The following is a 25,206-nucleotide window of genomic DNA, read 5'->3' as shown; positions in this document are numbered from 1 at the left end:
CGTTTCCCTTAGAACTGTGTGAAAAAATCATTTCAGATAAAAATATATTTGTGTCATTTATTAGTTATATGTTATGGTCTTAAAGTATATCAAAAGGTTTTTTATCCATTAATGAGAAAGACACAATTTTAAAAATCTTTAGAGCTTTTCAAAATCTCTTGTTCTGTCACCTGGGACTTTGATGGGTCTATTTCCATGTTAACAGCTGTAACTTAAACTCAGCATTGGGCTTTGTGATTGTTTTTATAACTTTCACACTATCAGCTCTTTCATGCTGCTTTCAATTTAGAGGTTAGAATCAAGAAGATTTTACAGGTCAAAATTTTAAGTGGCCATCTATTTCTAATGTGAAGGAAATAACTTTTTCTTGAAATTTTTTATCATATATAATTTTCACATAAGCTGTTTATTGATATGATCATTTGGCTTTCACACCAATACCAGAAGGTAAAAAGTTGTATGTCTTGGGTAGTGGTGGTGGTGATAATGGTTTAATGGAATCTTAAGGATCAGCCTATGCCTTTGGCCTTTAAAATTAACCACTTACTTGAAAACAGCATAATGAGTTATGTAACATTTATATGTTGAAAATTTTCTTTTTAAATCTTGTTTTCCCCTATTGTTTGTTTATATGTACAGAGTCTGGTGCTGGCAGAAAGTAGTCCTGGAAGGGATAGTACTGAATATTTTATTGTATTTGAGCCCCGGCTACCACTTTTATCAAGAACCTTAGAACCATATATCCTACCGTTCATGTTTTACAATGGTAAGTTTCTAGGAAATAAATGGTTAAACTCCATTGTTAGTGATACTTTAGATAACCTTGTTTTGCTTTCCATTAACTTGGTGTTTATTAGCTATCTAACCACTTTATGACGTATTTTAGAAAAGTCAGTTTTTAAATTATTTAAATTATCTCAATTTTTTTTCTTAGATGTTAAGAAGCAGCAACAAATGGCAGCACTTACAAAAGAAAAGGACCAGTTATCTCAGTCTATTGTTATGTATAAAAGTTTATTTGAAGCCAGCCAACAGCTTCTTAATGAAATGAAATGTAAGTCATTTTGTATTCAAGACAAAAATTATGCTTTGGGGAATGATGAGGCAGGTGAAATCGTGATACACAAACAAGCTTCCACTTTCCTAAATCACAAGTAAAATGCAGAATGTTTCAGAAAGGTGGTAATGATGGTTGATACTGTCATTGAGAATTCTTAAGATGAAGTATTTCTTATTTTAAATAAATTTGTATCCTGCTTAAAAGAAATCAACACGTTCTGTTAGGAATCTGGACCTTTGGAAAATTTAAGGCTTTCTACATAATAATAATGTTTATATTTAGCTCTAGCTTCTGGCAAAAGATACTGGATAATAATATCACCAAGGGAGTGATGTGTAATGTAATTTTTCATTTGGGTCATGAGCTGTTTGTATTTTACTTCAAACATCTGCAGTTTCTCATACTATGGAGGTATCTGGGGCAGCACACACTGATACTGAAATATGTAAATCATTCTTGAGTCAATTCACAGAAAGTTTGCTGCAGTTTTGTTTTGTTTTGTTTTGTTTTTTGTTTTTTGTTTTTTTTTTGAGACACAGTCTCTGTCGCCCAGGCTGGAGTGCAGTGGCACGATCTCTCTCACTGCACCCTCTGCCTCCCAAGGTCAAGTGATTCTCGTGCCGCAGCCTCCCAAGTAGCTAGGATTACAGGCACATGCCACCACGCCTGGCTGATTTTTGTATTTTTAGTAGAGAGGGGGTTTCACCATGTTGGCCAGGCTGGTCTCAAACTTCTTACCTCAAGTGATCTGCCCACCTTGGCCCCCACAAAGTGCTAGGATTACAGGTGTTAGCCACCACACCCAGCCTACGTTTGCTGCAATTCTTAATAATGTTTCATATAATTGAAAGACAAGACATTTTCTGAGTTGTGCTCTATCATCTCTTCCCTTTTCATTTGTCATATTTTTTTGCTAAGGTTTTTGGCCTTGTGTTATTTTGATCAAGTTAACCAAGAAATATTTACTGCTTGCCTCAAAGTACTCACTTTTGTGTATGCCTGCACAAGATCAAGGATATTTAGAATATAATAGGAGCTAAATCTAGTAGTGAGATAATGTCATTTATGTAGCACTAAAAATTGTTTTTATAAAGTCTTTGAGAACAGCCTTGTGCAATTATGTATAAATTATGTATACTCGTGGATTAAGATTAAGTAACTTATCCAAGATTACTAGGAGTTTGCAGTATATCATATCTCCCTTTAGTTGCATTAATTTTGTTTTCTCATTTTTGTATATCAGAATTGAGCCTTAAGATGTATAGTTTAATTTTGAATTTCTGAAATGGTCACCTATCAGTTTTCATTTTAGCAACAGACATTAAAAGGAAAAAACAAAAGGAACTTTAAAATATTTTTCAAAAACTATGATTTGGGGGCTATCAGAAATTGATGCAAATTTTTTGTTTTTTATTTTAGGTCAAGTTGAAGAAGCAAGATTAAAAGAGGCCCAATTGCAAAATGAACTAAAAATACATAATATTGACATTCCTACAACACAACAGGTACAGCTTCCAACTATACGTGAAAGATTTTTTATTAAAGTCTATTCTACAATTTTCTCAATTATTCAGTTTTTATTAGGAATTCTGCGTATTGTTGTTTTAGGGTACAAAGACATGTGCATTATAGTCACTAGACATTAAAAATGACTAACAAAATGATAGAGTGCTCTATTCAAAGAAATTGCAATTTGTATTTTTAATGTAATGACACCAATAAATGCAATTAATAATACATCAGTTCAAGTACTGCATTGAAAAGGCTGCATAACCACTACACGTGGTGGTAAACAAAATAAGAGAAAATAAAAAGCAATCTAGATTTTTAAAATTTATATTTTATATGTGTAACTCAGTTTCAAGAGAAGTCCTATTATAGGTAGTGTATTTCTTGGCTAAGATTTTTTTAAATTCAGTGAAGTGGGAACTTTATATTACTATAACCACGGTTTTTAAAATTGTGCTTGTGTGTGTGTGTATTTTCTGATAGTTTTTTTTTTTTAATAATGCCTGCTTACCAACTTTATATTCTTTAGTTATCTAAATTGTTAATTTTTCTGCACTGTCATTATGGGCTGCCTGGTTCAAGAGTAATTGGTCTTGTAGTTAATTTTTCTTTATAAATTATAGGTGCCACACATTGAAGCACTTCTGAAAAGAAAGCTATCAGAACAAGAAGAACTGAAGAAAAAACCTAGAAGATCGTGTACTCTTCCAAACTATACTAAAGGCAGTGGAGATGTTTTGGGAAAGGTTTGTGTTTATTAAGCCTTTTGAAAGGCAGTACATTTTATTATCTTGTTTGTTTAAAACGGGTCTTCTAAAAGTGACAAAAAAGTGTCAGGTTCTTTGTAATTTACTTCTTTCCAATAAAGTACCTGCTCTCATTATTGCGATAGGGATTTGGCAGAGTTTAAAACTGAAATCTGTAATGTTACTATTGAGGGCTGTGGCAAAAGTTGTTAACATCTATTAGTTCAAGGCTTGTTGTTTACTTAGAGATGCTTTCATGTCATGCAGCTCTGTTTTTGGAGGGGGAGACAGTCTGTCACCCAGGCTGGAGTACGATGGTAAGACTGTGGCTCGCTGCTCCCTCCACCTGCTGGGCTCAAGTGATCCTTCTGCCTCAGCCCCCCAAGTAGCTGTGACTACAGGCATGTGCCACCATGCCCAGCTGAAACTGAGGTCAAGTAACTTCCTCAGAGTTGCACAGATAGCAAGTGGCAGAGCCAGGGGTGAAACCCCAAGTAGTCTGACTCTGGAGTCTTTGGCTATTGCCTATCCATGTATATTCTACTTTTATAACCACCGTATGAACTATTATTTGTAGTGTTTCTCATTTACACATAAAGAAATTGAAATTCAGGGAGCTCAAATAACTTGTTAAAATATAGTTAAAGGCAGAGCTTAGATGTGACTCAAGGTCTCTCTGACTCTAAAGTCTGTGATAGTTTTTTTATATGCCCTATAACTTCACAAATATACTGTCCACTGAAAATAGGGGGTAACGTGTAGCAATGTGTATGACCAAAACCGTGTTACGTTATTACCCAAACCTCAGATCTGCAAACTGAAAAATTGAATTTTAATTCAAGTTAAATATAAATTTATGTATTAGGAAACAAGTTGCTAATATACAGTGTTTTAAAATATTATTCCAATTTTTAGAAAAAAGCAGTTCTTTGATCCTAAGCATATAAATATATGGCTTCCACATTTTAATAGTTCATCCAATACAAAATTCTTGGACAATATGTGAGATTTTTACCAACATATAAATTTTAGCAAGAGAAATGTATTTTAAAGTCTCCTTTTTAAATATTTCCCATTGCATGTCTTGAAAATCTGGGGGAAATCTTTGAAATTTCATTTTACATAGTTTCTCTTTTGGCCCCTCAGAAATACAAACCCTACCCTAACCAGTAGGAGAAAACTTTACAGTCCCTCCATGTCATCCTTAGTCTTTTCCCTTGCTTCCTTAAAAAATACTCTTCCTGGCATTTATTATAAAACTAGAATAGTCCGGGCGCGGTGGCTCACACCTGTAATCCCAACATTTTGGGAGGCCTAGACGGGCGCATTACCTGAGGTCAGGAGTTTGAGACCAGCCTGGCCAACCTGGTGAAACCCCGTCTCTAATAAAACATACAAAAAATAGCCAGACGTGGTGGCATGTGCCTGTAATCACAGCTACTCGGGAGGCTGAGGCAGAAGAATTGTTTGAACCTGGGAGGCGGAGGTTGCAGTGAGCCGAGATCATGCCACTGCACTCCAGCCTGAGCGACAGAGCGAGACTCTGTCTCAAAAAAATTAAAAAAACCCTAGAATAAATAATCGTAGAAATACAGTAGGAACAAGGGGAGACTTTTTCCCCCCAAACTTCAAAATGTATTTATTTTTAACATCGTGAATACCTCAAGTAACTTAGATATTTTACACATTTCTTCCTCAATTCCAAATATCTTGAAATCCCATCTCTAAATGAGGAAGATGTAGTAGCAGTTTTAAGATTTTTTTGTTCAGTTAAACATATTATAGTTATACTTAACATGCCCTTCTAAATAGTTTTTATGACAGTATCATGGTATTTCTTTTACAAAACACATCTGAATGTCACAAGTAAGCCATTTCTTCTGCTTACATTTCATTTGCCTCTACTAATTCTTCCTCCATTGGCTAAAACATTGTTTTCATTTTCGTTTACATGTACTAGTTTTTTTGCATGTTCATTTTCTTATCTTTCTTCCACTAACTTCTAGAGAATTAGAATATAAGGGTAGATGTTAGGATGTGTTTTGTTTTTTGGCTTTTTTTGAGACAGGATCTCACTCCTGTCGCCCGGGCTGGAATGCAGTGGTGCATCTCGGCTCACTGCAGTCTGGACTTTCTGAGCTCAGGTCATCCTCCCACTTCAGCACCCAAGTAGCTGGGACTACAGTTTCGTGCCACCATGCCCCCCTAATTTTTTGTATTTTTAGTGGAGATGGGGTTTCGTGATGTTGCCCAAGCTGGTCTCAAACTCCTGGGCTCAAGCACTCTGCCTGCCTGAACTCCCAAAGTGCTAGTAATACAGTCGTGGGTCACCATGTCCAGCCTGATGTTTCTAAAAGTGACACACAATGTTCTTATTGCTAGAGTAGGTTTGTGCTACCAGATCAAGTAAGATTAAAGGGTAGACACCACCATCCTAGCACAATGAACTAGGCTTTGATACTGGCCACAGTAGTCCAATCTTGGTGGACTAGACTTTGAACAAGAATGCTTGTTGATGATTGGGTGTTCACGCACATGCGTGAGATATGCCACTCTTGAACCTTGTTACACTGTTGGCACATTACCTGTCTGACCTGAGGGAAAGAAAAAGAATACTTGTGACTGAAGCAAGGATTTGTAATTATTTATTTATTCTAAGCTCCAAAGCATTGTTCCTAGAAACAGAAGCAAAAGGAACAATTTTTTTTTTTTTTTTTGGAGACAGGGTCTTGTTCTGTCAGACTGTAGTGCAGTGGCACAATCTCGGCCCACTGCATCCTCTACCTCTTGGGCTCAAGTTATCCTCCTTCCTCAGCCTCCTGAGCAGCAGAAGAAACAATTCTTATTTGTGATGTTTAGATTTGTTTTCTGAAAGGAGTACTATAATATTGGAGTAAAGTATTTACTTAGAAGGGAAGGGCTTATTAACTGTATTTATGTTTAATTGAACTGCATTATTTTATGTGTATATTATTTAAGTGTACTTTATGATTATTCTATCAATAAGACAGATCCCATTTATAGTGTTAAAATGTGAAAAAAATATATATTAGTAGTTAATAAAATTTCTAATTATTTCATCCCTGAACGGTCTGAGAAAAGAAGGAAAAATTCCTAATATTTTTATTTGCTCATTTGCAACTTTACTGGAGTTTAATCTTTAGAAAAAAAAAATTTTAATTTAATATCAGAATACAATGTTTAATATATTCAAGTTAAGTTTTTAACAACTTGACAGTTTATTTTTAATTCATGTGTTTCAGAGAAGTTTTTGTTACCTAGGCTTGGGCTTTTAACATAATATCAAATTTTTATATATGGATTTTATATATTTTTACTTGACTTTATGAAAATGGGTTATAGATTGCACATCTAGCACAAATTGAAGATGATAGAGCTGCGATGGTTATTTCTTGGCATCTGGCAAGTGACATGGACTGTGTAGTCACCCTAACCACTGATGCTGCACGTCGTATCTATGATGAAACCCAAGGTCGTCAGCAGGTGTTGCCCCTTGATTCTATTTATAAGAAGACTCTTCCAGATTGGAAAAGGTTAGAAAAAAGTGAAAGTAATTTTTTTTCTGAAATATATTTTCTGTTTTTTATCAAAGCCTTGAATTTAAAAATGATTTCTCTAAAAGATACCTAAAACAGAGAATTGACTTGAATTATCTACGTTATTTTTGTCTTCATCACAAATGGGCATTTTTCACTACATATGCTGGCTATGTTTTATTTGCCAATTAAATATTATTTGTATATGTAATGTATACACACAAAGACATACATTACATGTATATGTAACGTATACACACAAAGACATAAAAACACACAAAGACATAAAATTTTTTTTTTAATTTTTTAATTTTTATTTTTTGAGATGCAGTCTTTCCGTGTCAGCCAGGCTAGGCGTGATCCACAACTCAGTGCAGCCTCAACGTCCCTGGATTCAAACTACCTTCCCACCTCAGCTTCCCAAGTAGCTGGGACTACAGGTGCATGCTAGCATGCCCAGCTAAATTTTTTTTTTTTTTAATTGCTATATTGCCCAGACTGGTCTCAAACTTTTGGGCTCAAGCAGTCCTCCCACCTCAGCCTCCCATACTGCTAGGATTACAGGTATGAGTCACTGCACCCAGCCCCTTTTTTATATTTTATGTGTACCCTGATTAGGCCTACTTTTTAAAATGTACCTAAAGACAGGAAGGAAATACTAACAAAAAATAAATAAAAATGTATAACAGAGTATTTATTAGTCAGTATTTTCTCAGATTACTAAACAAAGCTTTTCACGGCCTGTAATTGCATAGGAATGGGGACTTGAAGGAGAATGGTGTCTCATTAAGAGTCTACTATGTCAGTAAACTTGTTATTTCATCTTATAAATCTAAAAATAGATTGAGGAAACAGCTGTATGTTGAACTCAGATCTATCAGATTCTAAAATCTGCCACCCTGCAACTAGTCAGTACTCAAAGGAACAGCATGGGAAATCCTGACGGGTCATAGTTACTATGTTGATAAGGGTAATACTTTTTCTTTTCTTAAGAGAACGGTTTTCACTTGCCCAGGCTGGAGTGCAGTGGCTACTCACAGGCATAGTCATAGCTCACTGTAGCCTCAAACTTGTGGGCTCAAGTGATCCTCCTCCCTCAGCCTCGCAAGTAACTGGGACTAGAGGCATGCACCGCCCCCCACATACCCTAATACTTTTTGTGAGAAGAATTGTTTTTCTCCAGGAGGGCTTCTTTATCTCTGTAATCCCTGGAGACTAAGTTAAGGATCGTTGATTTAGGGAAAGTATGGATTTGACATTTAGGGCTAACGTTTGTTCTAGAAACGAGTTATCCTCTCTGTTTCTGGTATTCTCCCTCTTACTGGGATTGAATTAACTAGAGCTCCTCTCCACCTATGTTGAAGGGAAAGTCTCTGACACCCCAATCAACTACCATCTCTGAAATTCCATTGTTATCATCTACTGGCTTCAATTGCTCTTCCTATTGGGTGGGAAGGACAGGGAGACAGGGGACATAGAGCTGCCCTCCTCATATGTGTCTCAGTCTTGGGCCTTGCCCTTTCCCCTAGTCATTCTGTGACCACTCTTCACATGAACAGTTATGTCATTCATACTATCATTTGGAACCAGCTTTAGAGGGTACTTTTTTTCTTTCCTTGTCAATTGAAACTGTTATTTATTGTTAATACAAACTAATAGAGGGTAGTAGTACAGATAAAACCAAGTAGATTTTTTATATGGTCAATATTGTTTCCATTTCTAAGGGCATAATAGCTGATCATTTAGAAGTATCACTTGTGGTGGATTGGGAATTGATTGTATGATCAAAATGATGTGCAATATATTCATGTTTTCCATATTGTCTTTTTTTAAAATTAAAAAGTCATGTGCTTTAATATCTTTTTAAAATTTCTTTTTATTTAGACCTCTACCTCATTTCCGAAATGGAAAATTGTATTTTAAACCCATTGGAGATCCAGTCTTTGCTCGAGACTTGTTAACATTTCCAGATAATATAGAACATTGTGAAACAGGTAAAAGACATTATGGTGACTTTACTTTTGTACAGATGTTAAATTTGTGGCACAAATCTATAAATTACTGATAATGAAAATTTATATTCTTATTTTGCTTATCATTCATAGTTTTATCAGTATTTTTTAGAGTACAAATAAAATTAGAACGAATACTAGCACTCTTTCAAAGAAAGACTTGCAATGTGCATTATATTTTAATATGACCAAGGAAAATATCATAATTTTCAAAATTCATTTATTGACTTTTTTAGTATTTGGTATGCTGTTAGGAGACACCATTATTTTGGATAATCTGGATGCGGCCAATCATTATAGAAAAGAGGTATGTATTTGATTTCTTTTTAAATTTGTAGACTTCAGTTTTAATGTGTATCATGTTCATTTGATGATACATATACAAATGACTAGCCTTTTCAAAACCAATTTAAATTCTGCAAATTGATAAGCAACATAAAAGTAGGCAAAATGTAGGAATGAATGGACCAGGATGCAAATTTAAATAGATGTGTTTTGGGGCTACGAAATTGTCTAAAACACAAAACAGTGTCTGTTAGGATTGGAAAAAAGTACTGTCAGGTAATTTTGGTGTAAAAGGTAATTTGCTGTAGCCCTTTGTATTGGTTTTCTAGGGCAGCCATTAACTGATGTGAATAATAGAAATATTACTGTCCCACAACAGACTGGGTGGCTTAAATAATAGAAATTTATTGTATCACAGTTCTGGAAGCTGGAGATCCAAATTCACAGTTTCAGGAGGGTTGGTTACCTCTAAAGACTATGAATGAAGGATCTGTTCCAGGCCTCTCCCTGGCTTGTAGATGAGGACTCTCTTCCCCCTGTCTCTTCACATCTGTGTGTGACTGTGTTCAAATTTCCCCCTTGTTGTAAGGATACCAGTCATATTGGATTAGGGCCCACCGCAGTGACCTCATATTAACTTGATTATCTCAGTAAAGACCCTATCTCCAAATAATGTCACATTCTGACGGCCTGGGGGTTACGGACTTTAACATGGATTTGTTGGGGGCTGGTCCCAAACAAAGGTAATGAGTTATCTCAATTGATTGTTCACAATCAGCTACAGATCTAACTCTGTTTTATTCTTTCCTCCCCTTCTTACTAGTCGACTGGTCTTGTAAAAAGTAAATAAATAAAAGATTATAGTGGAGCACAGTTTAGCCCATAGCACCTTTGGAGGGGAGTTTGGTAAAATAAATATTTCAGTTATTTACCGCTGCTATATATATAAAACACTCTAAATTGTAAGTTTAAACAACAACATATTAGTCCTCTTTGTAGATTTCTCCAAGTGATGTTGGCTAGTTGAACTGGGGTGGTGGCAGCTCTAAAATGCCTGCCTTATGTAGCTGGCAACTGGTACCTGTTGTCATCTGGCATCAGCTGGTATTAGCCAGGGGTTCTTTTGGGGATGTCTGCTAGGGTTATTGTTCTCACCCATGAGGGTGAGATAGAGTAGGGTAATGCCATTTAGAGTTTTAGAAGCCCTTTTGTCTAGCTAAGAGGATCCAGGAGGGCAGTAGTTTAAATCTTTCAGAGGTCTTAACAAAGGAACATCCTTGACTTGATTTTGACCCTAAAGCCACATGTTATAGGCAGTACCCTGGATTGATCTAAGCCAGTATCTGTAAATAGTGTATTCTAGAATCATGGGGACTATAGGGATCATCTAGGATGATCTAGGACCAGTGAGAATAGATGAGAGACCTTAAGCTGAGAACAAATAATGGAGAGCTGGACATGTGATGCATGCCTGTAGTTCCAGCTACTTGGGAAGCTGAGGGAGGTTTGCTTGAACCCAAGAGTTCAAGGCTATAGGCTGTCGTGTGCTCTGATCATGCCTATGAATAGCCACTGCACTCCAGCCTAGGCAATATAATGCGATTCTGTCTAAAAAAATAAAAATGGTTAAAGAGGTGGGGGATTTGTCCCAAGTCACACTTTACTAATTTATGGCAGAGCTAGAACTAAACTGGTATGAGTAATTTTTCTTTGGGCCTCGTTAAGAAGCAATAATAGGGCACCGGGTACAGTGGCTCCTGCCTGTAATCCCAGCACTTTGAGAGGCCAAGGTAGGTGGATCATTTGAGGTCAGAAGTTCGAGACTAGCCTGGCCAACATGGTGAAATCCCGTCTCTACTAAAAATACAAAAATTAGCCAGGTGTGGTGGCAGGCACCTGTAATCCCAGGTACTTAGGAGGCTGAGGCAGGAGAATCACTTGATCCTGGGAGGTGGAGGTTGCAGTGAGCTGAGATCATGCCACTGCACTCCAGTCCGGGTGACAGAGCAAGACTCTATCTAAAAAAAAAAAAAAAAAAAAAAAAAAGGCAATAATAAATTCATCTTAGTTTAGGAAAACTAAATTACTGGGATTTTGAGCATTATATAGCTAATTGGAAAATGGTATTTGGCATCTTCATGAACGTTTCCTTGTAAACCTAATATTAAGTATAATACACTGTACCAGAAACTGGCTGTGGGTGGGAGAGCTACTATATTCTGGTAGTGATTAGCATTTTTATATATCCCGAATTATGAAATAGAAACATACCCATTAAATGTTATGATAACATGGAATCAGTTTGGAGACGGTGAGAAGCTTGCTAGTAAGGATTGAACTAACTAATAGGATGGTAACTGGAAGACTCCTGTTCAGTGAGATATTTGGATACTTACTATGTATGAGACACAGTGGTGTGCTATTATGTGTTGAACTAGCTCTCTGAGGAGGCATGTGGAAGTCCCTGATTTGTAGCTTTTGCCAATTTCTGTGGTGTAAGTACTTGTATCATGGATGATTTCCAGCAGTCTGTATGAAGTCCTTCATGCCTATATGAATGTGGTGTTCAGGAGACCTGGCTTTCGTGACCCAGTACAAGCTGGTTCCAGCATATCACTAGGCACAGTGCACTGAGGGTTATACAGTGATGAATTAGACAAACCAGATAGCCTTTGGAAACTCCAGCTGAGATTAGCTAAAATGCTATTTCAGATATGTATCTTAATGAACTGGCAAGAAAGTCAGGATTCTAAGTGGAAGTGGGAACCTGGAGAGACAAACAGAACACTAATGCCAGATTTTTGCAGTGAGAACGTTTGCCAAACTAATTGAACTTAAGCATTGGTTTTTCACTCCCTCGAGGGGCTTTAGGGTAGGAGACAAAACCCAGGGCTCTAAACAACATGGGGAGTCTGATAACTGGGGACACCCCCTCTGTGGGGGGAAACCTTAGTATAAGGGTAAACAAACATATAAACCTTCCACCTTCATCTCAACTCCAGCTGCTTCAGGGAACTACCAGAAAAGTCTCTCTCTTGAACTTTGGCACTAAGCGGAAAAGTAAAAAAGTTAAACATTTTTTTAGAGAATTCATCAACATAACAATTGACTCTAATATCTGTTTGCAACGTGTATTCATACTACTTGGATGTTCTGAAAACCTTCAAGGTAAACATTTGGTTTCATGTGCTGGACTAGTAGTATCCTTACATACCTGATTGAAGCAAACAAATGTTTTCTGGAGGAATTTCACCGTTGTTTTTGAATGGAAATAATTTCCACATTGAAAGTGAGAGCAAATATTTTTAAAGTGTTAATATTTGATTAATATAGTTCAAAAAATGAAAGTGTTGAAAATGAGAAAAGAACAAGTTAAATTGAAAAATATCTATATTAATAGTTGATTAATATAGTTCAAAAAATGAAAGTGTTGAAAATAAGAATAAGTCAACTTGAAAAAATCAAATAGAGCTTCTAAAAATCAAAAGATACAATAGAAATTAAATACTAACTGAGCAGGTTTAACATCTTAAGAATTTGTGAATTAAAAAGAGGGTCAGAAAAAAATATTCAGACTGCAACCCAGAGAGAAAGAGAAAATGGAATGTAAGACAAAGAAGTTGAAGAGACATGGAGGGTAGAATGAGAGAGCATCTAACCAAAATGTAGTCAGAGTATCAAGAGGAGAGCGTTTATAAAAGGATTATAGGCAATATTTGAAGAACTGATGGCTGAAAATGTCTTAAAACTGATGAAAGATACCAATACTAGTTTTGCAAAAATGTTATAGCACATACGTGACAAAAAAGGAATAGAATTTGTTCTTCATAATTGATAATAGCACATATTGATTTCCTTGCTTCCAGGTTTCTAAATGAAGTCATATGTAACTTTGCCAATCAAATATTATTTTAAAACTCTTCTAAGAAAAAGCTCTTATGACATTCCTTAATAACACTGTTGGGTTTCAGAGTTGTAATATTGTTCATTCCAGAATTTGCAAACACCGTCATAACTTTTTTTGTCCTAATAGTGTACTTAGTGAGGTAGAATCAAGGTTGAGGGAGAATTGAGAAACTGTCTGTGAAAGTAGTATTTCCAGAATCATTATAAAAGGAGAGCCAAACTGTCTGTCCTTCTACCATAACTCTTCCCTCATATTGCTTCTTAACAAGAGAACAGAAAATCTATACATTTTAGTGTATTTATTTAAGATCATATTAGGCTGAGCATGATGGCTCATGCCTGTAATCTCAGCACTTTGAGAGGCCAAGGCAGGAATATCACTTGAAGGCAAGAGTTCGAGACCAGCCTGGGCAACATAGTGAGACGCCAACTCTACAAAGTTTAAAAAAAAAAAAGTAACCGGGCATGGTGGCCTACACCTGTAGTCCCAGCTATTCAGGTGGCTCAGTTGGGATAATTGCTTGAGCCCAGAAGTTGGAAGCTGTAGTGAGCCATGGTCATGCCACTGCACTCCAGCCTGGGCAACAGAGCGAGACCACAACTCAAAAAAAAAAAAAAAAGATATTAAATCCTTAGAAACATTGATTGCCTGAATCTTGATAAGTGGATAGCACATGAAGCCAGTTTGTATTTTTGTTGTTGTTCACCACTAGAAAACATATAAACCCAAACCAAAACTAAGAAATTAAGTTGTGGTTATATCTTGTAAAAACAAATGATTTTTGAATTTGTAAATACTGGCTTTACCAAAGAATTCACCACAGGATTTCTTCAAATAATCATCTTAATTACATTTACTTTATCTTGTATTTATATAATTCAGAGACTATTTAGCCCCAATATTAGATTGGACTACGTTTTTATACTTGTTAAAAATTACAGTGTTCTTCATTCATTAATGTATGTATACTATTTCATTGTATGGATGTGCCGTAATTTACTTGTATAACTTGTTGAGACATGTAAGTTTACTACTTTTCATTATTAAAACAATATTTCCATATACATCGTTCACATCTGTTACTATTTTTTCCTGATTAGATTCTTAGAATTGCTGAATCATACAGAATGTTAAACTTTTTAACACTTGTCCCATTTCCTTTGAGAAGGGCTGTCCCAGGGCATATCAGTACAAGAAGGCCCTTTTTCCATAGCCCCCCACCAAAGTTGTGTGTGTGTGTGTGTGTGTGTGTGTATGTGCATTTTAACATATTGAGTAGTAAAAATATCTTATTTGAATTCCACGTCTCTGGTTACCAATGAAGTTTAACTTTTATTTTTTAATATTTTCTGAACCTTTTTTGCAAGAACATTCTTCTAGATCATGACGTACTAAATCCAGTATTTTTCTTTTATTCTGACTTCTCTGAAGAATTTTTCTTTTTTTTTTTCTGAGACAGAGTCTCCTGTTGCCCAGGCTGGAGTGCAGTGGTGCGATCTCAGCTCACTGCAACCTCCACCTCCTGGATTCAAGCGATTCTCCCTGCCTCAGCCTCCTGAGTAGCTGGGATTACAGGCACGTGCCACCATGCCCAGCTAATTTTTGTGTTTTTAGTAGAGATGAGGTTTCAACATGTTGGTCAGGCTGGTCTCGAACTCCTGACCTCGTGATCTGCCCGCCTTGGCCTCCCAAAGTACTGGGATTACAGGTGTGAGCCACCACACCTGACATAAGAATTTAATTCTTAATTAACCCTTCATCTTTTCCCATCCCTGACTTCAGTTTTTCTACATTATTTCAGTTCCTCTAACTCTCAAATTATCACCTCTTTATCTTCCCATACCTAAAACCATAGTATTATCTTTGGAAGAGTCAGTCTAGTGCTTTCCAGTCTGTATTTTCTTCAATGTAATATTCTCCTTTTGCTATCCTTTGGTCATCTAAAAAACTTAAATCTAACAGAGGAAACTGGGTTGGTGATGCTACCTTGATACTTAACTGCCATGGGTTCCAAAGCACAGAACTCTCTGGCTTGTCCTCTTCCTTCCACTTATCAATCCATCATTTACTTTTTTCACTTGGGTTGTCACTGTTCTAGTTTAGGCTGACATTTGAAAAGTTGTCTAATTCATCTCTCTGCCTCTGGATTTTTCCCTCCAGTTTATCTTACATATTGCTAGTTACTAAGTTTTTGAAAATACTACTGTGATCCTGTCATTTCTAATCTCAGAAACTTTAAATGATTTCTCCTTTTTTGGAGCAGTTGAAATAAGTTGCTCACTACTTACTATTCACTTATTTACAATAGGTTGTTAAAATTACACACTGTCCTACACTGCTGACCAGAGATGGAGATCGAATTCGAAGTAATGGAAAGTTTGGGGGCCTTCAGAATAAAGCTCCTCCAATGGATAAACTTCGGGGAATGGTATTTGGAGCTCCAGTTCCAAAACAGTGTCTGATCTTAGGGGAACAAATAGGTAAGTTGAATAAGTACTTAAACAGCAATTTCTAATTTAATTTTACTCTTATTTTTCTAAGAGCTTATGTTTTGAGACTCTAACATGAAAAATTAACAAATGTAAGTAAGTAACAAATGTAAGTAAGATATTTTTGTCTACTACTTTCAGCTTTTTTATATCAGGTAGTTTAGAGTTATGTAAATAGTAGCTTTTACAAAGCTTTATCCTTTGTATTTTTATTCTTATATGTAGTGCATGCCTGTGTTCCCAGCTACTCAGGAGGCTAAGACAAGAGTGTCGCTTGAGCCCAGGAGTTTGAGGTCAGCCTGGGCAACATAGCAAGACTCCATCTCTTAAGAAAAAAAAAAGAAGAAATTTCTGTCATTATTGAATAAGTCAGTATTTTATTACATAATCATAATACTTATTTCTATCTTGAAATTTGTAACTATCTAGAACAATTAAGGCATATTAGAAAGTGTATGACATGTGATCTCCTGCCCCTTTTTCCCTTCACAGGCTGTGTCCCTTTGCATCTAATTAGCCAATATAATTGTCTCTGCACGTCTGTGCTCTGAAGTGCATATACTTACCAGGAAGTCTCCTTACCATCCATTAGCTTAGAGCCTATTTGCTCTTAATTTATATAATTAATTCTGATACACTCAACTCTACTTTCCTAACACAGAGCAGTTTGTTGTTAACTTTCTTTTAATTGAAAAATACATAAACATAAAATTTACCATCTTAACCATTTTTAAGAGTACAGTTTGGCCGGGCTCGATGGCTCATGCCTGTAATCCCAGCACTTTGGGAGGCCGAGGCAGGCGGATCACGAGGTCAGGAGATCGAGCCCATCCTGGCTAACACAGTGAAACCCTGTCTCTACTAAAAATACAAAAAAAAAATTAGCTGGGCGTGGTGGCACGCACCTGTAGTCCCAGCTACTTGGGAGACTGAGGTAGGAGAATCGTTTGAACCCAGGAGGTGGAGGTTACAGTGAGCTGAGATTGCACCACTGCACTCCAGCCTGGGCAACAGAGACTCTGTCTCAAAAAAAAAAAAGGACAGTTCATTGGTGTTAAGTGCATTCACATTGTTGTTCATTCTATCTCCAGAACTGTTTTCGGTATGCACAGTTGAAACTTTGTATAAACTCTCCATTGTCCATTCCCTGACAACCATTATGCTTCTTTCTGTCTCTCTGAATGTGACTTCTAGATACTTCATATAAGTAGAATCATACAGAGTTTGTCCTTTTGTGACTGGCTAATTTCACTTGGCATAATGTCCTCAGGTCTGTCCATGTTGTAATAAGTGTTAGAATGTCCTTCCTTTGTAAGGCTGAATAATATATATTTCACTGTATGTATTTGCAGCGTTTTGTTTACTTTTATTTACTTTTTTCTTATTTTTTATTTTTTTGAGATAGTCTCACTGTCACCTAGGCTGGAGTGCAGTGGCACAATCTCAGCTCACTGCAACCTCGGCCTCCCGGGATCAAGCAATGTTTGTGCCTCAGCCACCCAAGTTGCTGGGATTACAGACATGCGCCACCACACCTGGCAAACTTTTGTATCTTTAGTAGAGATGGGGTTTGAACTCCTGGCCTTAAGTGATCCACCTTCCTTGGCCTCCCAAAGTGCTGGAATTACAGGCATGATGCACCGTGTCTGGCCACTTTGTTTGCTTTTATTAAAGTAAAATACACATAGAAAAATGTGCATATTTCGTGAACATTCAGCTTGATGGATCTTCACAACATGAACACTGCACTTGTATTAAAAAATAGAACATTAGGCTGGGCTTGGTGGCTCATACCTGTAATCCCAGCACTTTGGGAGGCCAAGGCAGGCGGATCACCTGAGGTCAGGAGTTCAAGACTAGTCCGGCCAACATGGTAAAACCCCATCTTTACTAAAAATACAAAAATTAGCTGGGCGCGGTGGTGGGTGCCTGTTGTCCCAGCTACTCACGAAGCTCAGGCAGGACCGTCACTTGAGCCTGGGAGGCAGAGGTTGCAGTGAGCCGAGATTGTGCCATTGCACTCCAGTCTGGGTGACAAGAGCAAAACTCCATATAAAAAAAAGAAGAAACACCAGTACTGTAGAAGATTTCTTTTTGGCTCCTCCACTCCCTACCACCACTCCATACTCAAAGGATAACAACTTTCTTGACTTATAGTAGCATAGATTAATTTTACCCATTTTAGTACTTTATATACTTGGTATTGTGCGGTGCATACTTTTTTATATGTCTAGTTTTGTTCAACACTATGCATGTAGTTCATTTTCATTGCAGGATAATACTTCATTGTGTGAATGAAATGTACAATTTATTTATTCTACTGTTGAGGAATTTGAGCAGTGTCTTAGTCTGTTTTGTGTTGTTATAAAGGAATACCTGAAGCTGGGTGATTTATAAAGAAAAAGATACTTAATTTGGCATACACTTCTTCTGGCTGAAAAGTTCAAGATTGGGCATCTGCATCTGGTGAGGGCGTCAGGCTGCTTCCTGTCACAGTAGATGAAGAGCTGGCATGTGCAAAGATCACATCTCAAGAAAGGAAGCAAAAGGGAAGGGGAGGGAAGGTGCCAGGCTCTTTAAACAACCAGCTTTTAGGAACAGAGCAAGAATTCACTCACTCCCAAGGGATGGCATTAATCTATTCCTGAGGGATCTGCCCTCATGACCCCAACATTAGGCCTCACCTCCCAACACCACCATACCAGGGATCAAATTTTAACATGAGCTTTGGTGGGGACAAACCAACCATAGCAGGTAATTTCCATTTGGGGCTATCAGTTCAGCCTCAGAAGTTTTTTAATTAGTAGTTGAGAAAGGTGGTGGGAAGAGGAGTCATACTTCTGTTTATGACATCAGTGGACACATACAGTCTCTACAATGAGTGAATATCTAAAGAAACCGATAAGAAATCAGAGAAAACATTTTAATCAAGGTCAGTGAATTAATGTAAAAGGCCTAGACTCTATACCTAAGCATTTTATGGCAGTAGTTCCCAAAACCAGAAAGAATTACCTGTGGAACTTAAAAAATACACAGATGTCATATTTAATAGTTGCTTAGCTTTGTTGACAAATATATCAAAGATACACTCCCACATACAGACTAATGATTCATTGATAAGAACTCAAAGGAGACCATTTAAGGTTACTAACATATGTAAAGTACTTTTGATTATAAGCAATAGCAGCCATGCATGACTACTTTAAGCCAAACAGGAATCTATTGGAAGGAAACTGGAAGAAATCACAGATTTAAAGGAGATGGAAACAGCCAAGACAAAGTCAAAGATAACTCTGGGACAGTCAGCAGCCTTGGGCTCCATATACCTTCACCCTAAAGTTTTAATATAACTTAACTCCCACCAGTCCTAGGAGAGAGAAATGCCCACCGCCTTCCAGGTCAGCCAGACTTAGTAAGGATCAAATAAAGCAAACAGTTTTGGAGACCCTCCCCTGGGTATTATGGAATCATTCTCAGAGCAAAAGCAATTTTGAGGAAGGCCATCACCATAAAAATTGTCAACTGCTAGCACAGTTATAAGCAAAGTATTTGTTTTCTAAATAATTTGCCTATACATTGTCTTGCATGATTAGTATGAGATAAGAGCAAATCAGAGCATAAGAAAAAAAAATTACTGGACATTTACATATTATAAAATATTATTACGTTGCAGACACCCTGTTAAGGTTGTCACATGAGTGATCTTATTTACTGCTGTTATCTTCATTTTATAGATGAAGAAGTTGAGGTTCAAAAAGGTTAGATAGCTTTCTCATGTTTAGAACAGTGTGTGTATTCGTTAGCACATTGAAAAAAGTAGAAAGGAATATACTTTTAATTCTGGGTTATATAATTGAGATAATTTTCTCCATTATCCCTTTCTATATATTTTTCCAGACTTGCCTCAGTGAGCATTGTATCACTTTTATAATCAGAAAAATTTACTTATTGTTTTTAATATTCATTTATTTTATTTTATTTTACTTTTTGAGACAGAGTCTCGCTCTGTTGCCCAAGGTGGAGTGCGGTGGCTTGATCTAATTGCAACCTCCACCTCCCAGGTTCAAGTGATTCTTGTGCTTCAGCCTCCCAAGTAGCTGGGATTACAGGTGCACACCTCCATACCCAGCTAATTTTTATATTTTTGTAGAGATGGGGTTTCACCATGTTGGCCGGGCTGGTCTCGAACTCCTGCCCTCAAGTGATCTGCCCACTTCAGCCTCCCAAAGTGCTAGGATTACAATGTGAGCCACCTCCCCTGGCCAAATTAATATTCTTTTAATGTATAATTGATCTTCTAGGAAACATGCCTAAGCAAACAATCCTAACTACAGACAAGGCATTGTTTTATTCAAATGAGTATCACAGCTTTGTTTTTCTTTTTTTGTTTGTTTGTTTGTTTTTTGAGACAGGGTCTCACTTTGTTGCCCAGGCTGGAGTGCAGTGGCACAATCATGGCTCACCATAGCCTTCTAACTTCCCGGGATCAGGTGATCCTCCCACCTTAGCCTTTCGAATAGCTGGGACTACAGGCTTGTGCTACCACACTGGCTAATTTTTTTGTATTATTATTATTATTATTATTTTTGGTAGACATGGGGTTTTGCCATGTTGCTTAGCTGGTCTCAAACTCCTGGGCCTAGGCGATCTGTCTGCCTTGGCCTCTCAGAGTGCTAGGGATTACAGGTGTAAGTCACTCTGCCTGGCTACAGCCTTGTTTTTCAAGTAAAACATAGAAATGTTAAATCCTTTAATTGAATTTGTAATCTGGAGAATGTCTGTGTCAAGGCTAAGTGGAAGGTGAATAAAAATACAAATATCACACATTAAAAATCAAACCTTTAAACCTGTGGAATGAAAAGAAAAAAGAGAGAGTAGACCTTCTGCTTTTTTTTTTTCCCCACCATTTCTTGTTTCCTATACAGACTTAGGATGTTTCAACTTACATTTTTCAACTTCACAATAGTGTGAAACGAATACACATTCAGTATGCTTCTCAACTTATAATGGGGCTGTGTCTGGATAAACTCTTAATAAGTTGAGAATATCATAAGTTGGAAGCGCACTCTCAACTTTTACAATATTTTCAAGTTATGATGGGTTTATTGGGACATAACTTCATCATAAGTTGAGGAGCATCTGTATTATTTCAAGTGTTCTGTAGAGATCTTGGGAATAGAAATACTTTTAAAATGCAAAGGAAATAACTAAGGACACTGTAGAAGCCAGAATGTAGACAGAAGAGAGAAAGAGATGTTAATAATAACTCAGGCTGGGCGTGGTGGCTCACGCCTGTAATCCCAACACTTTGGGAGGCCGAGGCGGGTGGATCACGAGGTCAGGAGATTGAGACCAGCCTGGCCAACGTGGTGAAACCCCGTCTCTACTAAAAATAAAAAAAATTAGCCGGGCATGGTGGCACGTGCCTGTAGTCCCAGCTATTCAGGAGGCTGAGGCCGGAGAATTGCTTGAACCCAGGAGGCGGAGCTTGCAGTGAGCCGACATCATGCCACTGCATTCCAGCCTGGGCAACAGAGCGAGACTTTGTCTCAAAAATAAATAAATAAAATAATAACTCAAGAAAAGCATCTTATCATAATCAATAAGTAATTGCATAAGTCCCCCCTCCCCTGCAGTTTTGCTTTCTACAAATTCAATTACCCGAAGTCAATGACAGTCCAAAATAGGTGAGTGCAGTACAATAAGATACTTTGAGAGGGAAAGACCACGTTCATATAGCTTTATTACAGTATATTTTTATTCTGTTTTATTGTTGTTGTTAATCTACTATGCCTAACTTATAAATTAAAATTTATCATAGGCTGGTATGTATAGGACAAAACACAGTATAGGCCAGACACGGTGGCTCAGGCCTGTAATCCCAGCACTCTGGGAGGCCAAGGTGGGTGGATCACCTGAGGTCAGGAATTCAAGACCAGCCTGGCCAAAATAGTGAAACCCCATCTCTACTAAAAATACAAAAAATTAGCTGGGCGTAGTGGCACACACCTGTAATCCCAATTACTTGGGAGGCTGAGACAAGAGAATTGCTTGAACCCAGGAGGCAGAGGTTGCAGTAAGCCAAGATTGCACCACTGCACTCCTGTCTGGGCAACAGAGCGAGATTCCATCTCAAAAAACAAAATACCACAGTACAGGTAGAAGAAAATAATTCAAATGTCCCTAGCATAAAGAAAAAATATTAAGATGAGGGATATCCCAATTATCTTTATCTAAGTATCAGAATATCACATGTGCCCTGAAAATGTGTACATCTGTCATATATCAATTTTAAAAATGAAAAACAAAGTCATAAGAATTGGAAAGGAAATAAAATGGTAACTATTTGTAGATTGTGTAACAGTATACCTATAAAACCCAAGGTAATCAAACATGAAAATTAAAAGAATTTATTAAGGGAGAAAGTTATAAAATTAGCATACAAAAATAATAGCATTCATATAATCTTACAGTAAGCAGTTAGAAGATATAATGGGAGAGGAAAAAAGTCATATACAAGAACAACAAGAATAAGTTTTAAAAGGTGTTTCTGCAGCTAAACATGTTGATCCTTAAATACAAAGAAAAATAAATATGAATGAATACCTAAGAACAGAGACTTCTGCTTCTCACCAAGATGGAATAACTTACATCAAATAAACCAAAGAAAAAAACCACTGAGGCCAGGCACAGTGGCTCACGCCTATAATCCCAGCACTTTAGGAGACCAAGATGGGCGGATTGCTTGAGACCAGCCTGGGCAATACAGTGACACCTAATCTCTACAGAAAATAAAATAATTAGTTGGGCCTGGTGGCTCGCTCCTTTAGTCCCACTTCTTTGGGAGGCTGAGGTTGCTGTGAGCCGTGATTGAGCTACTGCATTCCAGCCTGGGTGGCAGAGTGAGGCTCTGTCTCAAAAAAACAAAGCACTGAGCAAAATATGTGAAAGAATAGTTTTCAAGACTTTGGATATCAAGCAGTAAAGAATGGTGATTCCTGAGAAATAGGAATCAACCGAAGTATCCCTGTGGTTGTTTCAGCTTACTGCCTAGAGAGATTTTCCAGACTATGTAAAACAGAGAAGGGGAACCCAGGAGAAGCTCAGTAGTCTCAAAGTTGAGAAGAACAGGTTGGGAGTCCAGGAAGGTCAAGACAACTATAGTTCACAGACAGGTTACTGGGAAGGCAAGAGCTGCCTTAGAGAGTGAGCGAGCTCTGGAAATGCAGTAGGTCTCCCTTCAGTATCCAGCTTAGTACTAATTAGTGCATGCATGTGAGAAGACCACCCAAGGCCAGAAAGAAACACCCTGAAGAGGAAACAGTAGTCAGAACTCTTAGTTTAATTTTATAATAAATCATTTCCAAAATATTTATTGAATTGTAAAATCTGAAACTATACTAACTGCGAGCTGCTATATTCCCAAATATTTCCCGTTATTTGCTCCTTTAAACTTTACCAGTAAAGTACAAAAAGAGTTCATAGAGTTAAAAATATTTCTTTACAAATAAAATTTGCTTTTAAAAAAACAGCAATACTGTCATGTGCTGCACAAGGCTGTCAAAAACAGACTGTATGTAAGACAGTGGTCCCATAAGATTATAATGGAGTTGATTACCTTTTCTATGTTTAGATACACAAATGTTTACCATTGTGTTACAGTTACCTACAGTATTTAGTACTGTCAACATGCTGTACAGTTTTGTAGTCTTGGAGCAATGGGCTATACCATATACCCTAGGAGCATTGTAGGCTCTACATACCATGTAGGTTTGTGTAAGTACACTCTGTTGTGTTCACTCAATGATGAAATAACCTAATGAAACATTGCTCAGAGCATATCCCCATCATTAAGCAACACATGACTGCACAGGGTTCAGTAGTATCCACTGGGGGTTTCAGACATCCACTGGGGGTCTTGGAACATGTCCCATGAGGAAAAGGAGGGACTACTGTAATACATAGTTTGTAATCATGACATCATCAAAAGTATTAACATTTTTATTATGTTCATATACTTCAAAATATTATATATCTGACCAGGTTAGACATTACTTATACTTTATTGCTTTCATACTTGATTTATTATAATACTAAGCTGTCAATATTTCAGTCAATTATGATGGTTTTTTAAATAAAGCTATTCTTAATATTTTTATGAATAGTGACGAAGATTAGTTAAGCACTCTGGCTTTCAGGGAAAGGGTGTTTTGTTTTGTTATGGGAATAGAGCAGTGTGATGATCTCTCATGGACCTGTCACCTAGCTTTGTTTATTAAAACATAGCCAGTCTTGTTTCATTTATACCCACCCTGTCACAGCTTGCCTCTATCCTCCTCTTCCTGGGTGGGTTATTTGAAGCAAGTCAAAGCAGAGGTTCTGGCGTAATTTTTTCTTGTAGTTTTTCCCAGTCATAAGTGCTTATCAGTTTTTTTGCCAATAAGTTTCTTGGAATTATGTGGAGCACAAAGTTTGAAGAGCACTAAATATTATTTAGGAAAGTCTACCTGTGCATCTAACTGCATAAATCCTTCAGTGGTGAGAAAGTTGCTTCAGACTTCTATTAACTCATGTTTGGGAAGTCCTTACACACTTACTGATAACAGCCTTTCAGATATACTTTCAATCCTTTTGTGGTGTTTCTAGTAGCTTCACATAGTCATTTTCCTGGACATGTTGAAATAACCTATCTTAATATTGTGACTCATTTACATACAAAATAAGTATTATTTTATGTACGTAGAAAACATTGCTTGAGACCAGGCGCAGTGGCTCATGCCTGTAATCCCAGCACTTTGGGAGGCTGAGGCGGGTGGATCACGAGGTCAGGAGATCAAGACCATCCTGGCTAACACAGTGAAACCCTGTCTCTACTAAAAATACAAAAAAATCTGCCGGGTGTGGTGGCGGGCATCTGTAGTCCCAGCCACCTGGGAGGCTGAGGCAGGAGAATGGCGTGAACCCGGGAGGTGGAGCTTGCAGTGAGCCAAGATCGCGCCACTGCACTCCAGCCTGGGCGAGACTCCGTTTCAAAAAAAAAAAAAAAAAAAAAAAAAAGAAAACATTGCTTTAATGTGGAATTAGAAATCAGACCAGAATAAAGTTCTCAATAAAGCGTAAGGAACTTAAGAGTCTTGTCATCACTCAGTTTCACATATAGAATTTGTATTTAAATATGAATATATTCATCAGCACACACAGATGTGTATGTGTAATTTGGTCACTCATTCTAAGTGTAGATTTCTAGAATATTGGGTAGATTTCTTTTTAAAACACTACTCTTGACCCTTAAAGTATAGAATATCTTATGTTATATCTAATGTACTCTGTACTCTTAAGTAATTTCTTCCACAGTTTTACTTATAAACTACTTATATATGTTTAAGTGTTTGAATGTTTATATGTCCATTTCCATGGATATTGATCATCTTGGTGTGTGACTAGAGTCTTATCCAGATGCTAAATGTTTAAGGTTTTGCAAGCCAAGTGGCAAAATCAAGGATGATGTTATGAAGATATTTATATAACTATTTAAAATGTAACCATTTTAAACTGGATAGGCCAGTGGGCTCACTCCTGTAATCCCAGCACTTCGGGAGCCCAAGATGGTTGGATCGCTTAAGCCCAGGAGTTCAAGACCA

The 25,206-nt window shown here is 37.2% G+C and overlaps 1 protein-coding gene and 1 pseudogene across 1 annotated transcript in view; both read left to right on the top strand.

Annotated features, from left to right (window-relative positions):
- SMCHD1 (structural maintenance of chromosomes flexible hinge domain containing 1) overlaps window positions 1-25,206 on the top strand; it is a 147,431-nt gene that overhangs the window by 112,884 nt on the left and 9,341 nt on the right. Inside the window, exons 38-45 of the mRNA XM_019014179.4 lie at window positions 640-766; window positions 935-1,054; window positions 2,480-2,565; window positions 3,193-3,315; window positions 6,679-6,869; window positions 8,757-8,866; window positions 9,121-9,191; window positions 15,385-15,556. Coding sequence (XP_018869724.1) covers window positions 640-766; window positions 935-1,054; window positions 2,480-2,565; window positions 3,193-3,315; window positions 6,679-6,869; window positions 8,757-8,866; window positions 9,121-9,191; window positions 15,385-15,556 — 1,000 coding nt within the window. The remainder of the gene's footprint in view (window positions 1-639; window positions 767-934; window positions 1,055-2,479; window positions 2,566-3,192; window positions 3,316-6,678; window positions 6,870-8,756; window positions 8,867-9,120; window positions 9,192-15,384; window positions 15,557-25,206) is intronic.
- LOC115931497 (uncharacterized) lies at window positions 5,793-5,910 on the top strand (annotated as a pseudogene).

The sequence above is a fragment of the Gorilla gorilla genome, chromosome 17, assembly GCF_029281585.2.
Source record: "Gorilla gorilla gorilla isolate KB3781 chromosome 17, NHGRI_mGorGor1-v2.1_pri, whole genome shotgun sequence".
Taxonomy (NCBI): domain Eukaryota; kingdom Metazoa; phylum Chordata; class Mammalia; order Primates; family Hominidae; genus Gorilla; species Gorilla gorilla.
Note: the sequence above shows the minus strand (reverse complement) of the source record. Positions and strands in the feature narration are given on the sequence as shown.